This window comes from Parasteatoda tepidariorum, chromosome 12, assembly GCF_982258835.1.
Source record: "Parasteatoda tepidariorum strain Cologne lab strain chromosome 12, Ptep-v5.0, whole genome shotgun sequence".
In the NCBI taxonomy this organism is placed as follows: Eukaryota; Metazoa; Arthropoda; class Arachnida; order Araneae; family Theridiidae; genus Parasteatoda; species Parasteatoda tepidariorum.
In genome coordinates this window covers 31,956,783-31,978,412 of record NC_141766.1, presented here as the reverse complement: position 1 = coordinate 31,978,412, position 21,630 = coordinate 31,956,783, and the positions used below count along the sequence as shown (strand labels likewise).

The 21,630-nt window shown below is 29.9% G+C and overlaps 1 protein-coding gene across 4 annotated transcripts in view; it reads left to right on the top strand.

The window, feature by feature from the left end:
- The window catches only part of LOC107440923 (dual specificity calcium/calmodulin-dependent 3',5'-cyclic nucleotide phosphodiesterase 1A), a 549,727-nt gene that overhangs the window by 396,779 nt on the left and 131,318 nt on the right, over positions 1-21,630 (top strand). For all 4 annotated transcript variants that reach the window (XR_015430831.1, XR_015430832.1, XM_043040985.3 and 1 more), the window contains 2 exons: positions 866-961; positions 20,045-20,219. Coding sequence is in view for 2 of the 4 variants with exons in the window: in XM_043040985.3 (XP_042896919.3) it covers positions 866-961; positions 20,045-20,219 (271 nt within the window). In the remaining 2 variants the exon portion in view is untranslated. The remainder of the gene's footprint in view (positions 1-865; positions 962-20,044; positions 20,220-21,630) is intronic.

Sequence of the window (21,630 nt, the reverse complement as noted above, 5' to 3'; positions counted from 1 at the left end):
AAAAGATTATATCTTTTATTTTCCGGATGTTTTAAAAAAATTTTATTCTTTTTCTTCGGATTTTTATTTCTTTTTTCCTCTCCAGTTGTTTGTTATTTTTTTTATTATTATTTTTCTTTTCCCCCCTTTTTTCATACGTCTGTAATTTTCCTTTGTTTTATCTTCATTTTGAACTTATTATATGAGTTCTATTTACTTGCAGCTTATGCGCCATAAATGAAACTTATTGTTAATTTCTTAGTGTTTTTTTGCCTTTATTTATTTTGCTGTATATATATATATATATATATATATATATATATATATATATATATATATATATATATATATATATATATATATATATATATATTATTTGTTTGAAACCATGTACTTATAATTTAATTTATTTTTTTATAAAAAAAACTTATTATAGGACATTTTACACTTTCTAAAATTATACGGTACCTTTGAATATTATACTCTATACCTCTTAGATCGAGTCCACCAATTAAATTGTGATTTTCAGTCATACATAAACCTTTATTTGTTAGTTATAAACCTTACAAATTGACTACAACCCTTTAAACTAACTTTTCAAAGTATTTAAAAACATATCTGTGCCCCGAAATGATTGAAACTCCCCCTGTGATGTGTATTTTGATTTAAGTAGGCAATAAGCAAAAAATTAAGAAATTTCAGATTATAGAGATTTTTCTACATTAATTACTTACCGTGTATGAATTATCTAAATATTTTATTTTCAAACATTTTACTTTTATTAACGTTAGTGCCTTCTGATTTTTTTAATTCAGAAGCAACATTTTGACATATACTTACTAAATTACATTTAATTTGAAAATAATTTGTGTTTCTCCTTTTACAGTGGCGAATCCGCCTGAAAATGTTGAACCATCCGGAGAAGATGTTGCGGGTACGTCATCTGCTTCCACGGGCAACAACGTCGAAGAAATACAGCATGGTAAGCTCAATTAAATTTCATACTTAACCCTTTGTCTACGGGGTCCCATGTTGTTCCATCACATGTGGTTCACATGCTGTACCAGCCGTAAGCAAAAGGTATCAGTTATTTTTAATGAATAAAAACACGAAAGTTTGTTATTATCATCTTCTTTACTATCAATTGAAATATTTGATCTATAATATTAAAAATTTAAAGTAATTTAAGCAGAAAAATTTGATTCTGGAAGAAATTTAACTATTTAAAGAATCCTTTTCAAATTTGAAACTAAAATTAATTGAAATAATTTTTTTTCATGAAAAAAACAGCTCTTTTATTATTTCCTCTTCCCTACTATTTGTTTATCGAAAAGTTTTATCAAATTGCCATACACTATGTCAATGATCATCTTGTAATTTTAACCCTACGCAGAAGACAAAGCCTTCCAGAATCAAGCAGAGAGAATCCATCGAGCTGGGAGAAGTACAAAAATTCACCATTTTCACCTGGATTCAAACATAAGGCACCTAAATCATTTAGATTTTATTAAATAGTTTATTATTCATCAGAGTTTGAATAATTTTTGTGTATCTTGTTACCAAAAAAATGATGGAAACTACTTTACATTAAAGTGGTGTAGAATCAGTAATAGTCTTTGGTGTGGGGAAACATTTAAGTCATTTGGTGTAAAGTAGCTGCCACCATTTTTAGTATTCAGTAACAGAAATATTTATAATTACAGTAAGATTGCGTTCACATAAGAGTCAGTTAAGTTATTTTTGTGAGTAAGACAAGATACACACCAGACTCAGTAAAGTTATTTTTACGAGTAAGACAAGATACACATAAGAGTCAGTAAAGTTATTTTGCGAGTAAGACAAGATAAACATAAGAGTCACTAAAGTTATTTTTACGAGTGAGACAAGATACGCATGAGAGTCAGTAAAGGTAATTTTGCGAGTAAAGCTAGGTACATATAAGAATCAGTAAAGTTATTTTTACGAGACAATGTAAGGAAAGAATTAGTAATTTTAAATGCATGCATATACTAATTCGTAAAATAAAATAAGTTTGTAAATCAAACATATGCTTAACAGAGAGAGTAATAAGAAATATTCGACATAGGATTAATAGAGCAAAATCAGGTAGAAATTACAAAATTATATATTATAAAATTATATGTTATAAAATTATATATTTTAAAACTATATATTATAAAATTATATATTATAAAATCATTTACTATTTACAGAGACTAAAAATTAAAATATAAATATCCTTATTAAACAACTAAAAACATGCATACATATTTTAACGGATAACTTTAGGCTCTGTGGATGAAAAATATGATTGATGATAGCTACGAACTCCGCACGAACTCTTATCGTAATCGATTGCAAACAATTACAGACGTATCAAAAGCGTGCTAAGTGTGGCGCTTTCGGAAATGAAATTATTCAACGTGAGAAGTGAAGGCACGTGATATTGGAATCAAACTTCTTATTTTTAGATCGTGTTTAGAGCTTTCATACACCATTTAAAAAGAATATAAAAGCACGATTTGTTGTTAACTTGAAAAAAAAGTGGATTTTAGAAAAAAGGGGATAACCACATTTTTTTGGATTGTTCAACATTATATTTGGAGAGATATTACACCGCAGTTTTTACAGTGCAGTTTAATTGCCGGTGGAAGTTTGAAAGTGTTCCTAATAATCTATATGATAACGATATTGCGTGAGACATTCGAATCTTGAGTCATAGGAAATTCGCCAAGTTCTTTTGTGCTCGGTTAAATATTAATTTTTTGCGACCACTAAATATGCTTTTTTTAATTTAATTTTGACAAGGATTCTTAAAATGAATATTAAGGGTGGATACTACAAAACACAGTGTATCTGGAGGATGTTGAATACAGAGACTTTACAAACTTTGGTATTTATAATACTTCAATATCATATTTGGCCGCAATTTTTGCAGTGTTACCAGTAAAAAAATCACCCTTTTTCACAACATTTTCAGACTTTTCTTTCGTTGAGAATTTTGTTCATAATAATTAGTGTAGCAATATACAAAATTTTAGCAAAGTTAAACTTAACATTAACTAGTTTGAAAAATAAACACATTATTTCATCATTTTTTTTTTGTCTAGAGTTACTAAAACTGTTTAGATAAGCATTGCAATATGCTAAACTCTTAGAACATTTCATTGAAATTCAAATTTTATACTATTTTACGATGTCCTCAGGTTTATAACTTTTCGTAACTATCTTGAAAGACATCTCAAAATAAAATATATCTTTGGTTATTTTCAAAAACACCTTCTAAAGATATGTACAAGAGATACAAGAAATTTTTAAGAAGTTCTCGCACCGTATTCCCCATTCCGATATTTTTCATTTAGATGACGATCCCTTAAATTGATTTTACATGTGCAGCGCAACTTTCCAAAATACTCAGACGATTTCGATTTAGACGAAGGATATTAGAACTTTTTTCGGCTCTATTTCAAAAGTTTTCTAAGCGTAAAATATGTTGCCATTTAGCATTCAATAACTTAATAGTTCAAACATTTTCCTCCTCTATTTTCCTTCCATAATATTCAAAAGAAAAGAAAATATTATTTGACCTCTTTACTAATTTGTACACTCTTAGAAATTTCTCTGAAAAATGGTTAAATAAGAATTTATTAAATGTTATTTTACCATAATCAATTAAAACAGTTAAATAACCATATATAAGATGATATTCAAACTGTTAACTGTGAAAAAAATGTTTATTAACTGTTTTCTCATTATACGGTTAAGCAACCAGAATTTCATAGCACCAGCTAGATCCACTTACTGAAGCCACTTAGTTTCTTGCTGTTGGATACATATTTTAGCCGAGAGGGCTAATTTGTCAATCACGTGACTAAAACAGTGGGGTCCGAGTCCCAGCATTGACACCACAATATTTTCTCCATTCTCTTCAACACGTGAAGACTTTTCATAGTCCTGCACTCCCAAATTTTCGGCCCCTGACTATTAGATTACGATACACTTATTCGGGACAGCACCATATATCTGCTTAACACAAAAAAGTCTAGTTTTACGATAAGTGAAATAACAAGATAAACTAATTAAACGACTTTCCATGGTTCATTGATAAAACACGACTCCATAACCTAACTCCAATGCCCATTACCAAACAAAAAGACTAGATCCTATGCCCAGTTAAGTTTCTTTTTTACGCTTTTTAAACCATGCTAGTAGAAAATGGTTTTAAAAAAACGAATAATTTTGTAATCATGGCTTTCTACCCATTCTAGTTGTAAACAGTTTCAAAACCGTAAAGATAAAAAACGTTCTTAACCGTAAACTGTCGGTTATTTTGCCGCAATTTAAGAATGAAAATTCTAACAGAGCAACAAAGAGAACTTTTTTTAAATCAATTTTTTTAATTTTGTTTAGTTTATGCTAAAATTTTTTTAGCTGTATTTACTAAGTTAAATGGTATAGAAATAATTAAAATATTATTTTCACGTATATTGTAGGTGTAGTAATTTTTCTAACATAAAATTTAACTTTTGAAAATTTATGAAAAAGTATATCCCAGTTTAAATGCTGAATATAGAAGAAAAATATTTTTATGCTATACTTATGCTTAAAATAATAATATTGAAACAAATCATAAAAGAATCGAAAATATTTTGACATAGTGTGAAAAAGATGTTTAACCATAAGAAGTAAGTAAAATCTTATACCTCTGCAGTGATAACTTCTGCTGCCTCAATTGCTAAAACTAGTTTAAAAATACTTACAGAGAAAAAAGTATGGTCAAATGTACTAGAATATGGTAAAATTTACCCTGTTTCTAGTTCTATGAGAACACCGAAAGATTCAGTAATTTTTTCCAAAACGCTTTAATAATGATTTTGGTAAAATTAATAATGAAATATGGTTTCAAAATGTATGATAAAATTTGGTAAATGTGGAAAAACTTATTTTCGTAAACGTAATTTTCATCATGATATCTTAGATCATGGCATAACTAACATTTATTCGGTTAAATTTACTTTTCAGTATTGCATTTTTTACCAAAGAGGGAGGAGTAAAGAGAACCATAATTTTGAAAACCAGACTCTGGTAAACCTTGTGAACAGAAAAATTACCAAATGAGTGGTTTAAATAAGATGTATTTTGATTTTATTTAACAAAATTATGTTTGTTTGTCTGTTTTTTTAACAGAAATATCATTACCATACAGAACGGTAATTCTTATCAGATTTTTTCCGTGTAGAATTCAAAAGTCATTAAAAAAAATAAGAAAGAAACAGATATTTGTTCAATCTATCATATTTTATTTTTTTTTCGCAAACAAATATTTTTTTATGATTTTATAATTAAATTATAGCAATAACAGTCAATCATTGTAAGTTGTTTTCTTGTATGAATATATTTTTCTATTTTTTTTAAGCTAAATTATTTTTTATGAATTTTAATAAAGATCCCATCATAAATCTTACGGAAATCAATTCTTCGTTAAATTAACTGAAAATTTAATATATTTTATCCCCAAATATTCTGAGCAAAGGTTCTTATTGACATAAAGTACAAAAATGGATAGTTTCCGAGATACGGAGCCTCAGGCATAAAAGATGTAGGCAACGGTCAAAGTGGTGAAGAGTGTTTGAAGTGCGCCTGCGCGCAGCATCAGAGATTGCGTTTTTGCACATACACTGCGAGTGTTATACTATGCCCGGTATAGCATTAACATCAAGTATGCGTCTCCGAGGTTAATAGAAAGTATCTATGATGCAGCTTATCAACCCCCCGAACAAAATGCAAATAATATTCAAATAATTGATGACTAGTTATGTTTATGCGTAACTATATACGTTTGCAAACATACAAGTATCTTTATGTTAAAGCAATCAGTCCTTATAAGGGCTGGAAACAACGTCCACGACCTCCTAACAACCTCCACGTGATGCACATTGGTTAATGCTAATATTATAACGGTATTAGAGAATTAAGAATTGTTATTTATATTTGTTGGCCTCATATGTCAATTTTTTAACTATCAATTTTTGGACTTTGTTTCAATGAGAACTTATAATCATAATGTTTTGAACTGCAAAATATTAAATCTTTAGCCAATTTGAGAGAGAATTAATATCCATGTGAAGTGCTGGTCATTTGCTATAGCTTCACTAGTACATTAACTAAGAGAAAAATTCTAAAGTAAGGGGAGGAGGCATGGTGGCTCAGGAGATAGAGCGCTTGCCTTCCTGTGAGGTAACCCTGTTTCAAATCCCTGCATGATGCGAATTCCGCTCCTGGTTCACTCCTACCCCCGTGTTGACGTAAAATATCCTCAGTGGTAGATGGATCATGAGTTAGACTTCCCTTGACGTCTGGCTAATCGTAAGAGGTATACGTGGTTTTCCTCCCCATGTAACGCAAATGCGGGTTAGCTTCATCAATAAGTCCTCCGCGAAGGTAAATTTCTCCCAATACTTCATCCAGGCCCTTGTCTTCTGAATTGGGTTCAAAATTACAAAGGGACGGATTGGAACATGATGGCCGTCAACTCAAAATTGGGTCGACTTTTCAACTACGGTTATTAACTATTCAGAAGATACTCCCCAATTACTTAATATATAATTTTTTCTATATAATATAATAAATAAAACTTACTTGTATAGTTGAAACTTACAACACTTTTAGAAAACGCAATAATATTAATAATACAAATACATTCCTTCAGTCTTTATGAAAAAAAAAAATATTTGTCAAAGTCCCATATAATATTTACTATTTTTATGATAAAACGCGCATATCCCTCGCATAATAGCAAGTTGAAATATCTTATAAATCTTTTCATTGGTTTAAAAAAATTCCATTCTAAAATTAGTTCCCGATTTATAAGTTAGAGCCTACATAACTTGAAACCAATTTCAGAATCAAATTTTTTTTTTAAATAATTTCAAGCTTATAAATTTAGATTCAAGTTAGTATGCTACATCGTTAGAATTTTCATTCTAAGACTACGGTAAAATAACCGGTTGCAGCCTGCCCATCAAATTAACCGTAAAGTTTACGGTATTGAGCATTTTTTGCCTTTACGATTTTAAAATCATTTGCAACTAGTAAGGACAACTAGTAGTGCCAAGGATATAAAAACTATACGGTTAGCATTGTTTTTGAACTGTAAAATAAATTTAACTGGAAACTATATCTAGGTTTTTTGTTAGGTGATGGGCATTGGAATTAGGTTGTGGTTGAGTTGTGTTTTATTAAATGAACCGTGGAATGCGGCTTAATTAGTTTATCTGGTTGTTAGAGGGGAAATACTAGACTTTTTTGTGTTAAGCAGCTTCATGGTGCAATCATCTATGCGTGATTGAGAGTATCGTATTCTAAGAGTTCAGGGTCACAAATGGGGGAGTGTAGGATATTGAAAACTCTTCATGTACTAAAGAGAATAGAGAATATGTTGTAGTGTCAACGCTGGATCCCTGCTTTGTCAGTCAGAAGATTAACAGATTAACCTTTTCGGCTATAATATGTACCCATCTGCAAGGAAGTTCATTAGGTGGTTCTAGTTGGTGCGATAAAATTCTGGTTGTTTAACCGTATTAGGTGAAAGCAGTTAATAAGTGGCTTTTCCCACAATTAGAAGTCTGAATACCATCTTTTAATGGTTATTTGACTATTTCAATTGAATATGGCAAAATAACAATTAAATAAATTGGTATTTAACCATTTTTTCCTAAAAATTTCTAGCAGTGACATAAAGGATTAAATGAATTAAGAGACTTAAGTTCTAACATGAAAGAGATCGGCCACTTTTATTTAAAAATTCAATGAACCAAATAATGAGTCTTAATAGAAAACACAATGCTTTCATATATTTAAAGATTATTTAAGCCCACAAACAATATTTTATTTGCCTTGAAGGTAAATATCATTTTGCCAAAATTTGCTTTTATCTTAAAACGATAACCACTATTGCCTGCACTTAAAGTAGTTTATTTTGTCAATAAAACACTTTAAAGCTTAAAAACAAGATTCGAGACTTAAATTGTTTTGTTCCTATAAAGTATTATTATATTCTTTTACCTCTTTTGTTGGTGATATATTTTTCAAAACATTATTTCTTATCAGAATTTACTATTTTAATAAATAAGAACTATAGATTTTTTTGAAATTTTTTCAGGTTTTCACCACATTTGTTTTTACTTTTAAAAGGCGATATTTTAAGGAACCTTTTTGTTTTACTTCTAAAAATACAACTTTTTTAAACTTTAATAGCGACTTCAAATTCTACCACAGTAGTGAACGTATTAATTGAATCCAACATATATTTCATAAATTTTTCTTCATTTTTAATATACTATACCTTCGATTTTCGAATTATTTTCACAACTTTTGGTACATTTTTTTTATCAGTCTTTTACAATTTTCAACAATTCTATTATTTATCTACTTCTTTTTAATTATTAAACAAATTTAGCTAACTTATGTCCAGTGATCCATTTTTATTAGTCTTTGCTTTCAGATACTTATACTTTTGCTGAGGAATTAAAATCTGGAGAGTTTACTGGCCACACAATTTTTACAAAGCATACCTTAATTTTTAAAATTATGAAAAAAAGGCCCAAAAATATTAAAAAAATTTCATTTTTAGAACTCTTTTTTAACTCTCAACTCATGTCCTTTGTCACAATTTTCTTATTCTGTTTACTATTTATCATTCTTCAATAAGGACTAATAGATCTGTACACTGAGGAAAAATATATGATCAAAATTACCAGAAATATGGTAAAATTTACGGTGTTTACGGTGTTACCAGAAATCTCGATATTTTTACTGAAAAGTTTGATTGTTGAAATTAACAATAAGATATGATTTTGTGATAAAATTCTCAAAATCTGGTAAAATTTGACAATTTAATCAAGATAATTAAGGGCATGGTTTAAAAACCATTTATTTGGTTAAATTCATTTTTTATTTTTTACTGCATGTGTGGTAATAAGAACTGGAATTTCGAAAACTGGAATTTCTGGTAAACAGTTACCATATGAACGAAACATTTAATTCCAGAATTTTTTTTCCGCGTACACTAAAGCACCCAAAAGATATTTTTTTTAATAAGTTCGAAAATTCAAAAACTCACACAAGATTTTTGATTCTTTTTAATAATTTAAGATTTAAATCAATTTTATTTTAAATTTAAAATTTCTTTTCCTTATGCCATCACATTTTGGTTTGAGGATGATTACTTTAAGATATTATCATTTGTTATTAAATTTTGTTATATGATACAAAATATAATTTCTTGATACAAAAATAAAGTCCCTGATCGTTTTAAACTTTTTTTTAAAAAAAAGTTCAAAAACTACTTAGAAAATTGCTTGAAACTTTTTAAATTTTCAAGATATTCAAATCAATGTTTAGTTGCCAAATACGATTCACTACAAAATTATTAAAAAAAACTTTTCTAAATTTTTTCTAAGCATGCACAGTATAAAAAAATTTTGAATCAGTAATTTTGTAATAAATTTTAAATTTCTCTAAAAATTTTGTTTAATTTCATTGAATAATTAAGTTGTAGCTAAAATAACGTAATGCAAAAAAAAATAATTTTTTTATAAAAATGTCCAAACTTCCATTAATGTTCATACTAGGTTTACGAAATTTTATGCAATTATTAAAAATAACAACAAAAGTAATTGGTACAAATTATAAGCTTATTACTTAATGTTCTGGCATAGGGCGTTCGAAAATGCTTGTTTTCTATCGCAATTTATTGTCGGTCTCCCAAACCGTTGAAAGCTTTAAATTATTTGGCTAAGTATGAAAAATTGCATGAACTAAACATCTCTAAAGTTATAAAACGATCCCTTAATTATTCATTGAGAAATTTTTAAAAAATGTAAAAAAAGCAGAAAGTGTCTTTTCCATTATTGTAGGGTAGTGTGTATATGTATAGTATTATAAACAAACTGTTATAATCAATATGCACTAGCTTCTTTGTTATCTGTTATTTAATTTAATAATGTTAATTTAATAACGAACTGAATTAATTCTAAAGCCATTTAATTTATATCAGTAATTTAACTACTACAGTATAATCATAAAAAAATTCCATTCAATGATTTAGTTTACTTTAAGAGCATGCGTTATTAAAATGGAGTCCCTAGACCGAATTAATTAAAAAAAAATTAAACATTTAATTATCAAGAAATGCTAATTTTTATTATCAGAACTTTTACTTAATAACTTAATTTTAATAATAACATCCTCATTTAACGAAATGAGTTCTATTTTATTTCCTTAAAAAAGAAAAAAGTTGTTTCATTCTGGTAAGTTGCAAACTACAACAGAATAATTATAAAGAAACCAAAAAAAATTCAATGATTTAGCTATTTTTTATATGTTTTTCCTTTTAAAAAAAGGAGAATCGAATTTTACTAGTTCTTTGTCTTCATTCTTTTTAGTAACTTTCTTCTGTGCTTACAATAAGTAATCTTGCTCTCAAGTTTCTAGACAAAGACTTTGTAAGATCGAAAGAAAAGAATTTCAACGACACCAGTCAAACATTTTATCTTGAAGTAGTTTTTAAGAATCCTAAAGAGGAGGATTTTTTTCTATCCAGAGAAAGTTTCGCTTCACTTAGTAAATAAAGTTAAAACCAATCCATGTTCAGCTTTTCTGTCAATACTTGCAAAGCTGAGCAAAAGTATTTGAACTAACTCCTCTTTCTCATTTATGGAAGCTTTGAAATTTAAAAGAAAAAAAAATAACTGCTTTATAATGCTTTGAATGAAACGTAAGTGAATAAAATGTAGCGTTAAAAATTTGCAATTCATAATATAAAATCGGTTTCCGCATCCAAATGAAGATAGAATGTACTTAGTGCTGCGCATAAACAATGCAAAACAACGTGAATATGGCACAAATTATGGTGCACTTATTAAACATGTATAGTCTGTCTACTGTAACAACTCCTCCCACCACAAAGTCTGAAGCCGCCTGCTGCTATGGTAACAACCTATGTCAAAGAGATCGTGGATTCGAAGACTCCCCGTGTAGTAAATGGGGGCTGATGCACGTTAAATCTGCCGAGTCTCAAAGTCCTCCATTTCCCATAACAAATCATACCTCTGGGGGTACTGATCCAGGAGTTTCTTTGTCTTCTAGATTGGTTCAAAATTACAAGTCTACGAAGTTGAACATTAGTAGTCGTAAACCCAAAATTGGGTTGGCTGTGTTTAACGACGGTTAGAATATGGTAACAAGAATAGCGCATTTCAGGGAAGGTAGCTTCTCTTCACTCTAGGGCTAACACAATAGACCGAAGAAAAATATTATCCTTCTTTCGCCGTTCCTAGCCAAAACCTGCCATAAACACTGGCCCCACTCCCTCTCCTGAAATAGCTATACCTCGTTACCATAGTGACAGTCACGATTCCAGACGAATGACATGGGGAGTTCTTACTTCAGACAAACTATGGTCTGACTGTGGAAAGAACTCCCTCGCTATTCGTCTCGAGCAGTGGTGGTAACTATGGTTACGAGGTTTAACTACTTCAAATGAGGATATTACATGAATATACTTAAGATAGGTTTTGGCTCGTGTTGGCGAGAGAAAGGGAATCAGGGCAGGAAGAGGCTCCCAACTTTGAAACATGCTAATTCTTGTTTCGATAGCAGCAAACGGCTTTAGACTTTGGGGCTAGAGGAGATCTTTCTGTAGTGTGCAAACTATTCTGCAGTTTCAGTTTTATAAACAAGAACCTTCCTTAATGTCGAAACACAGAAAAAAAGAGACAAAAACTTTGCAATAAAAAAAAAGTCAGAACACTTGTCATTTTCAATCCTACTCCCTCAAACCTTATCTTCCTTTTTTATCATCTTGTTTAGGCAGAGTCTTGTTACGCAGAATCTTCTTGAGTGAATGGGGGTAATGCTACGTGAAAGTGTAAATTCTCTAAATAAATTATCATAGGGTATCTACTATACGAACTATGGGTATCAATAGTTTAAACCTTTTCTCCAAATCTTAATTAAAAGAAAAACTATTTATAAACTACAGAAACTATAATATATACTACAGAAAACTACAGTACTATGAACTACAGAAACTATATTATAGAAATGTATTTTAGTTTTTTAAAGACCCTTACCAAACACAAAAATTATAAAAAATTATGCAACAACTGCAACAGCTAGAGGTGGTGTATAAGGGTTCTTAAAAAAAGGAAGTAATTTTAACCTAATAGTACATTCTTAGATGAATATTCTTAAATGAATATTACTTAAAGGTAGGGAACTTTATTTATGTTGCTCCAGAGCTGTACAACATAAATAAAGTACCACGAACTTAGAAAGGGGCGTCCACCAACTAGGGGGCTGGACGCAGTTGAGAGAGACCTAAAGATAATAGGAATAACTAACTGGAAGGCCATGGCACAGAATAGATCAAGATGGCAAAAACTTATTGGGACGGCCTTAGCCTGTCATAGGCTGTAGTGCCCAAGAAGAAGAAGAGACGTGCTGTGCAAAGAGCGGCTATAGGCTATGATCTGGGAAACATGTGGGGACGGAAATTTGATCTAGATCCCTCTACCCCTGGTACTGCTCAGCGGCGGACCGCAGAACTTTAGATTCCACAAATTTTATGAGCACGTATATGTCCTTGGTTGGTCTCAGTGGAGTCGATGATCGAACCCCAGACCCTCCGCACCGGAGTCTAATTCTCTAACTACTAAGCTACCACTGCCGATTGTTTTTAATTACCCAGCTAGCACCAACCAAAGTGCTGATGTAAAATATCCTCAGTGGTAGACGGATCAATTAGAATCTCCTTGCATTCAGGCTGACCGTAAGAGGTTTTCGTGGTTTTCCTCTACATGCAACGCAATTGCGAGTTAGCTCTATCTAAAAGCCCTCCGTGAATGCAATTTTTTCTCGATACTTGATCCAGGAGTTCCCTTGTAATCGGGATTAGATTCAAAATTACAAGGCTTCAGAGTAGAAAATTGACAGTCGTAAAGTTAAAATTGAACGGTTATAAAATAAAATGTTAATTTACAATTGTGAGCCGAATGCTAGCCCAACTTTATATATCATTACTTTAGAAGTCAACTTACTATAGTAGAAATTTATTTTAATATTCATTTAATAAAAAAATTGTTAACTCGTGGAATTTAGCGCTTTTTTTCTTAATTTTTTGACAGATTAATATTAAATGTTAGCTTAGAAGCAAGTCAAATTAATCAAGTAAATTAACCATTAAAAGCTGCACTTACAATTGCTAGCTAGGAAGCACATATGTTGAAATTGTTGCAATGAAAAAAACATAGTCAAAACTACCAGATTATGGTGAAATTTACGATTTTTCTCGCTTCATGAGAAAACAAAAAAGCTGTGTAATTTTTACCGAAGTGCTTTGGTAATAATGTTGGTAAAATTAACAATTAATTATGGTTTTATAATATGTGATATAATTTGAGTATGGCAGAAAAACCAATCATTCGGTTGAATTTATTTTTGTTAACTGCGTGGTAACATGAACTATAATTTTTAAAACCAAAAATTGCTAAATTGAAAACCGAAAATTACCAAAGTTGCTAACCAAATGGTTTGAATATTGCATATTTTGATTTTATTAGCAAAATTACTATTTTTTTAAACCAGAAATGACATTACCATACAGTCAAGTAAATTACTAGAATTTTTTTTCACCCTGTACATTTCGAAAACTAATCATCGATTTTGAAAAAATATCTTGAAATACTTTACATCATTAAGAACATAGCTAAGTAATACAAATGAAGCACAATAATGGCATAAAAAAAGACAAAACAATTGCAGATAAATGCTACCTGTTTTTTCACCTTTATTCACGCTGTTTAGCTTTTTTCTTCACAAAGTTTACATTATCTTCATTTGGATTAGGGCAGAGGTTTTTCCTACTAAATCAAATTTAATATAAGTTAAACTCTAAAATATCTGAGAAAAACTGTAATTACAAAATCACTTTATAGAATCATTTCGGATTAGTAAATAAATGCGTTAATAATTAATGTGTAAGTAATTAACAAACATTATCACAGTAAGCTCAAATGTTCGCTGTAACCCCACAATCATGTATTCACCTTAGCTCCATGGAGCCATATGTTAGTTTACTCTATTATTACTTAAATAAAAAAAGTCAAGAATATCTATTTAAGTATGTAATATGCATATTTGTGAATAATATAACCAATAATTTAAAACAATTAAAAAAGTAATCTGAAGTAGCAATCAAATATCCAATTTAGAATTAACTTCCCACTGTAATATCCTTCTTTTTGATTAACTAGTTCAGAATTTAAGTGAGTTTTCATGAGCATTTAAAGGTCAGAACTCACATCTCAGTGTCTCTTACCGTTCCTTGACGCATTTATAGTTTTTTTCCTTTTTTTTCCTTTCTTTCTCTTCTTTTTTTTTTTTTTTTTGCTATAATTATCACTTAAGCAGCAATGTCTCAGGGGGTAGAGCGTTCGCCTTTCAGTGAGGGGAGAACCGGGTTCGAATCCCAGCAATGGATGGTCGATACGAATTCCGCATCCGCCTTGCACTGACCACAGTGCTGACGTGAAATATCCTCAGTGGTAGACGGATCAGGGGCTAGTCTCTATGCTGTCAGGCTAACCGTGAAAGGTTCTCGTGATCTTCCTCTCCATGTAACGCAAATGCGCGTTAGTTCCAGTAAAAAAATCCTTACCGAAGGCAAATTTCTCCCAATACTTGATCCACGAGTTCCTTTGTCTTCTGGATTGGGTTCAAAATTACAAGGTTACGGAGTTGAACATTAGTAGTCGTAAACTTAAAATTAGATCAGCCGCTCAGAATTTAATGAGCATTCATGGTCCTGCTTTTAAAAGCATAAAACAGTCAGAACTCTTACCTCAGAGTCTCTTACCCAGAGTTAGTATACCTATACCTTTAATTTTTATTTACATTACAGATGCATTTGGTTTTGTATTTTAATCTTGATGATGCCGCTAAGACCAGTCCTAGGTTATTCTCTCCCCCCCCCCTCTTTAATCTAATTGTAGTCAATTGTTGTAACACTCTAAGAACATTTGCACTGATTACAAATCTGAAATGAAATAATAATGAAGATAATTTACTTCCTTCTATATATAAATATCAGTTGTTCTTATTGTTTTCATTGACTTTTTGCACTTGCAATATCAGTAACTTATAATCAATTTTCTTGACTTTATTGTTAAGTAATTTCAGTAAATCTTCGGATAATGTAGATCGTATTTGTTATTTACAGTAAGATTATTTTTTATTTTAAGAAAGAATTGTATAAACTAATTTTAGCTACTAATCTTAAATTAACTATATTATTTTAATATTAACACTTTTAGAATTTCTATTTCTTAAGGCATATCTAGGAAATGTGCACGGTGTTCATATTTTTATAAAGGCTAGAAGATGAATTTATATATCGTTCTATCATTAATTATTCAAAACAAATTCTATAAGCATTACAAGTGAAATTAAACAATGTGTAAAACAGAATAAAAGATCGATAATATTTATTGAATATCTAAGAATATTAATTGTCGTTTTTAATAAATTAAAACTAATCCAAACTGCATTACCAACAGCACAAAAAAAAGTAACTTAAAGCATTTTGAACCATTTATTTTATACAAAAAGTACATCGATAAATTAAATTTATGCATGCATCAATAAATTATATACGAAACAAATACATTTTTTTAAATCCATTATCTTCTACTAATACAAGAAAGCATTTTAATAAAAGTTTTACGAAACCATTATGTTTAATTTAAAATTTACTACGTCATGAAAAATAAAAAGTCTCTATCTTTAGCCTTTATTCTATCTTATCACATCGTTTATCATTTATTTTTTATCCTAAAGACTTTAAATCATCTTATAATTTTATACAAGTCTTTGCGAAATATTCATCTTGAATTTCTTTGTTCTTTCTTTATAAAAAGGAATTGCGAAAAAGTTTCCTAAAGTGGGATAGAAAGAGATGTTACATGGAAATTTTACCTAGTCTGGAATCGATCAGTTCATATCGATTGATAGTATTCAGATTCTACTATCCTATCTAACGAAGATCTTTAAGAGATTCTTATCATTCTGTGACGTTGGATATTTATTGTCAGCATTCAAAGACGCATTATTAAAGATACGTTGCACAAAGCTGTCAACTAATACACTTAAGCCAGAAATTTAAAACTATGACAATTATATTTTTACTTCAAACTTTTTTACTTATATTTTTACTTACTATTTTTACTTTTAATTAATTAATATGACAATTATATTACATATCGATTGATAGTATTCAGATTCTACTATCCTATCTAACGAGGATCTTTAAGAGATTCTTATCATTCTGTGACGTTGGATATTTATTGTCAGCATTCAAAGACGCATTATTAAAGATACGTTGCATATGCTGTCAACTAATACACTTAAGCCAGAAATTTAAAACTATGACAATTATACTTTTACTTCAAACTTTTTTACTTATATTTTTACTTACTATTTTTACTTTTAATTAATTAATATGACAATTATATTACATATCGATTGATAGTATTCAGATTCTACTATCCTATCTAACAAAGATCTTTAAGAGATTCTTATCATTCTGTGACGCTGGATAATTATTGTCAGCATTCAAAGACGCATTATTAAAGATACGTTGCACATGCTGTCAACTAATGCACTTAAGCCAGAAATTTAAAACTATGACAATTATATTTTTACTTCAAACTTTTTTACTTATATTTTTACTTACTATTTTTACTTTTAATTAATTAATATGACAATTATATTACATATCGATTGATAGTATTCAGATTCTACTATCCTATCTAACGAAGATCTTTAAGAGATTCTTATCATTCTGTGACGTTGGATATTTATTGTCAGCATTCAAAGACACATTATTAAAGATACGTTGCACATGCTGTCAACTAATACACTTAAGCCAGAAATTTAAAAATATGACAATTATATTTTTATATGTGTAAACAAAGACATTTAATGGATATACAGGGTGTTGTGTAATCACTGCCCTTAATATATATTTTTAAATATCGTTTTTTTTTTCTTCTTAAAGACTTTAAATCATCTTGTAGTTTTTATAAGTCTTTGCTAAACATTCATCTTGAATTTCTTTGTTCTTTTTTTTCTATTTTTGCAAAAAGAAATTCCAAGAAAATTTCCTTAAATGGGATAGAAAGAGATGTTACATGGAAATTTTTTCTAACCTGAAATCGGTCAGTTCATTTCGATTAATAGTATTCAGATCCTATTATTCTATCTAACGAAGATGTTTAAGAGATTCGTATCGCATATTTATTGTCAGCATTAAAGATACGTTGCGCGAAAACTGTCAAACAATACACTCAAGCAAGAAATTCAAAAAGAAAGATGATTATGCTTATAAATGCTTAAACAAAGCCATTTAATCGATATGCAGGGTGTTGTGCAATCACTGCCCTTAATATATATTTTTTAAATATCGTTTATGATTTTTTCTTCATCTTAAAGACTTTAAATCATCTTATAATTTTTATAAGTCTTTTGCTAAACATTCATATTGAATTTCTTTGTTCTCTTTTTTCTTTTTTTGCAAAAAGAAATTGCTAGAAAATCTCCTTGAATGTGATAGAACGAGATGTTACACGAAATTAGACCTAACCTGAAATCGATCAGTTCATATCGATTGATAGTATTCAGATTCTACTATCCTATCTAACGAAAATCTTTAAGAAATTTTTATCACTCTGCGATGTTTGATATTTATTTTCAGTCTTCTTAGAGATATTTCATTTTATTTTATAATCGTCGTTGAATAGCCGACAGGAATTGCGACTACTAATCTTCAACTACGTAGCCTTGTAATTTTGAACTCAATCCAGAAGACAATGGAGCTTCTGGATCAAGTATTGGGAGAAATTTGCCTCCGTGGACGATTTTTTGATGGAGCTAACCCGCTTTTGCGTTACATGAAGAGGAGGACCACAAGAACCTCCCATGGTGTCAACGGTAAGAGGACTCTAACTCATGATTCGTCTACGAGTGAGGATATTTCACGTCAGCATTGTTGTCATTTCAAGCCGGATGCAGACCTCGTAACGACCAGCCATCTCTAGGATTCGAACCCAGTTCACCTCATTAGAAGGCGAACGCTCTATCCCCTGAGCCATCACAGCTCTCTCTTAGAGGTATTATTGAAATTACACTGCATAAAGGATATCAACAAGCACAATTAAGCACTATCATTCACTATAGCAGAGGTTCCTAATTGGTGTTCCATGACCCTAGGTTTGCAAGAAAGATTTAAAGGGGTTCCACGATTTACTATTTCTTATAACCACTGATGAGTATTTTTATAGTTATTTTATTACCTCAAGTTAGTTAGTACTTTTATGATATCTCTGATTATCTTAAAATACAACCTATACTTATTTAATCTTTTGTTTGCTTTTAGGAAATTATTTCAACCAATGAAATAGAAAGGGCATTTTTTAAAATGAAATATATTTCCGATAACAATATATTGAACAAATTATGAAAAAACAAGCATTTATGAAATATTGCATTAGTAATTCATATCGCACTTTTCAAAAGAAATAATTAAATTCTTTAATAAGTAAAAATGCTTCCCAAATAACCATTTTCGTCGTTTATAACTGTTTCTTTTAAGTTTTCACTTCGAACTAAGTCATTATTTGGTTTATTTTAATCATTTTCATCTTATGTATATATACAAAAAACAAATTCTTAACTAGTTAATGAGAAAACTGATAGCGCAGTGCGCAAATCTAGCTCAACCAAACTCTAGTGTTTAGTGTACCAAAAAAAGATCCTTTTTGAATATCTTTTGAACTAATGATCAGATTTTCTAGAACTCAGCTCCTTCTAGAACTCAGTGGTTTGAGAGGGTAGCCTCAAATATGCTAATCAGTTAGTGCAAACGATAATTCAAAATACGAATTCAGACACAAAAATGTATTTTCTTTGAATAAGCATACCTTTTTTTTCAATGAATTCCGATTTCTGACCCCATAGGTGTTAGCCGCAATCTGTGAAATATGGTCACAATAGTTGGGTCAGTAGAGCAGTCTAACGTTTGAATCGCTTAGTGCTAGTTTTATATTTTGCGTATTCTGTCATATCTCGAAAACTTTAAAATCGAATAGAATTTAAGATTGAATCCTAGAAAGTGAAGATCCGATTATTGGATCAAAAGTTATTCAGAATGGTCCGTTTTTTTTTTTTTTTTTTTTTTTTTTGAGCACTGATTAGATTAGATTTAAAATTAGGTGGAAGGTTTAGCTTAGCTTGAATTAGGTTTAAAATTAGGTTGAATTTCTCTATTTTTGTTACCATCTAGGTGTGAAAGTAAATTATACTGCCATCATTTCTAAATCAAAATAGAATCTTTTAATTGCTTATAAATCTCGGCAGAGAGGTAAATTTTATTTCTCTCAGATAAAAACCAATAATAAAATGCGCTAAAAATAGTAAATATAATATTGCAAATATCGAGTTCAGCAGATCATTAAATTATTTAGTTTAAAAAGTAGAATGAAATAAATATCGTATTTTAAATTCAATTATTATTATTTCAGCACATCGTTTTTAATTTAATATACTGTGAATGAAAATTTGGTTGGCATCTACAACAAGCACATTTAATTTGTTACCATAATCTTAAATTCATTTTACTAAGTTGAATTTTGTTATATTTGAGGAACTCCTAATAACAGAAAGATTGCTGTATTCTTTCTTTGTACTAAACTTATTCTTTCCTAATATTAAAATTTCATTTCTTAGCAAAATAGAGCATAGAATATTGATTTTCAATTGGTTAATAAAATGAGTTTTCGCACATTCTCGTAATAAATATGAATTGAAACTTGGCAAAAACTTAAGCGATAACAGTCTGAATTTTATATCTATTATTTATCCTTCACAAATCCTTTAATACCAAGGATAAGTGTCATAGGTAAGAAAAGATATGAAGCTAAGTTTCTTTTTATTTTATTTTAATTTTTAGGCAACCAAGAGAACGGCACTAGTGAAAATGGTGACGAAGTAGTTTTAATTCGAAGAATGAATCCCCGAGGATCTCTCCTAAGATCTAAAGCTCAAGAAAGTGATAGTTTGGACCAAACAGAAAATAAGCTTCCACCTGTAGATACAATGGAAGCTTGTAATAAAGCAGCTGAAAGGTAAGAATTAGTTATTTATATATTTTTTTAATTTGAGTAAACATTTATTTAAAAGAAATATGCATCAAAGCTATTAAATTTTTACACTTGAAAATGAGCCAATTACTGTGGCTTTTATCCAAATATTTTCAACAACTATTCGTAGTGAAGCTGATGACATCGATGTCATAGGGAGGTCAGAGAGAGCAGTGAGAGATACCTTTCTGGCACTTGAAACTTCTGCCACAAATATGGGCCTTATCATCAACGAAGATAAAACTAAATTTATGGAATCTCCAGCCACAACTGTAAATCATGATCCTTTATTCATAAATGGTTACACCTTTGATAAGGTTAATGGATTCAAATACCTTGGAACAATGATCAATGACCAAAACAGCATAAAAACAGAAGTAGACAACCGAATTTAAATGGCAAACAAGTGCTTCTTTGGACTAAGAACGCAATTGAGATCAAGCCTAATCAGTCGAAAAACCAAAATTAAAATTTATAAGACTCTTATTCTACCTGTATTGCTCTATGCAAGTGAAGCATGGACACTAAACGCAGACACTCAGCGTACTCTTGGTGTTCTTGAAAGGAAAATCCTTAGAAATATTTTTGGCCCAGTACAGGAAAGAGACTGTTGGCGAATCAGATACAACTTTGAATTATATAGACTCTATGGACAGCCACAGATAGTGCAGGTCTTCCGAAGCAATAGATTAAGATGGCTTGACCATATCTGGAGAGTTCCAAAAAAACAACGCAGTACGAATCGCCACCTTTAAAAATCCTTCTGGATCTCGGGCCAGAGGAAGACCTCCAACTAGGATGGCTGGATGACACTACTAAAGATCTCAAAGTAATAAAGATTAACAACTGGAAAAAAGTCGCCATGGATAGGAGGCGTTGGAGGCTACGCGTGGTTGAGACAGCCAAGACCTTTAAGGGGCTGTTGTGCTGAAGAAGAAGAAGAAGAATTCGTAGTGATAAAAATAGAAATAATAGAAAATAAGTTTGACCAAATAAAAAATAAGCTTTTATCTGTAGACACAGTGAAAGCTTGTAGTAAAGCAACTGAATTTCAAGAATAATATATCCTTTGACTTATTCTTTTAATTATTATTTTGATTTTTTTTTTATTTGAGTACACATTTATTTATAAAAAAATATGAATTAACCCTTTAACGTGCAGATTGTTTGGAAAAAAACAGTAAAAAAAATCTATTTTTTTTCATGTAAAAAGACACATTTTAGAACATTATCTTTTCTTTTGGTGGACAATTTTGATATACTGCAGTTTCGTTCCATGGAAAAAGGCTATATCTTATCCTTGAATAAATAAGTGCTATAGCTTACAATCCTATGTAAATGATAAATATCTATAAAACGATTTTTTTCTTAGCTTTCACATAGTTATTTTAAATTC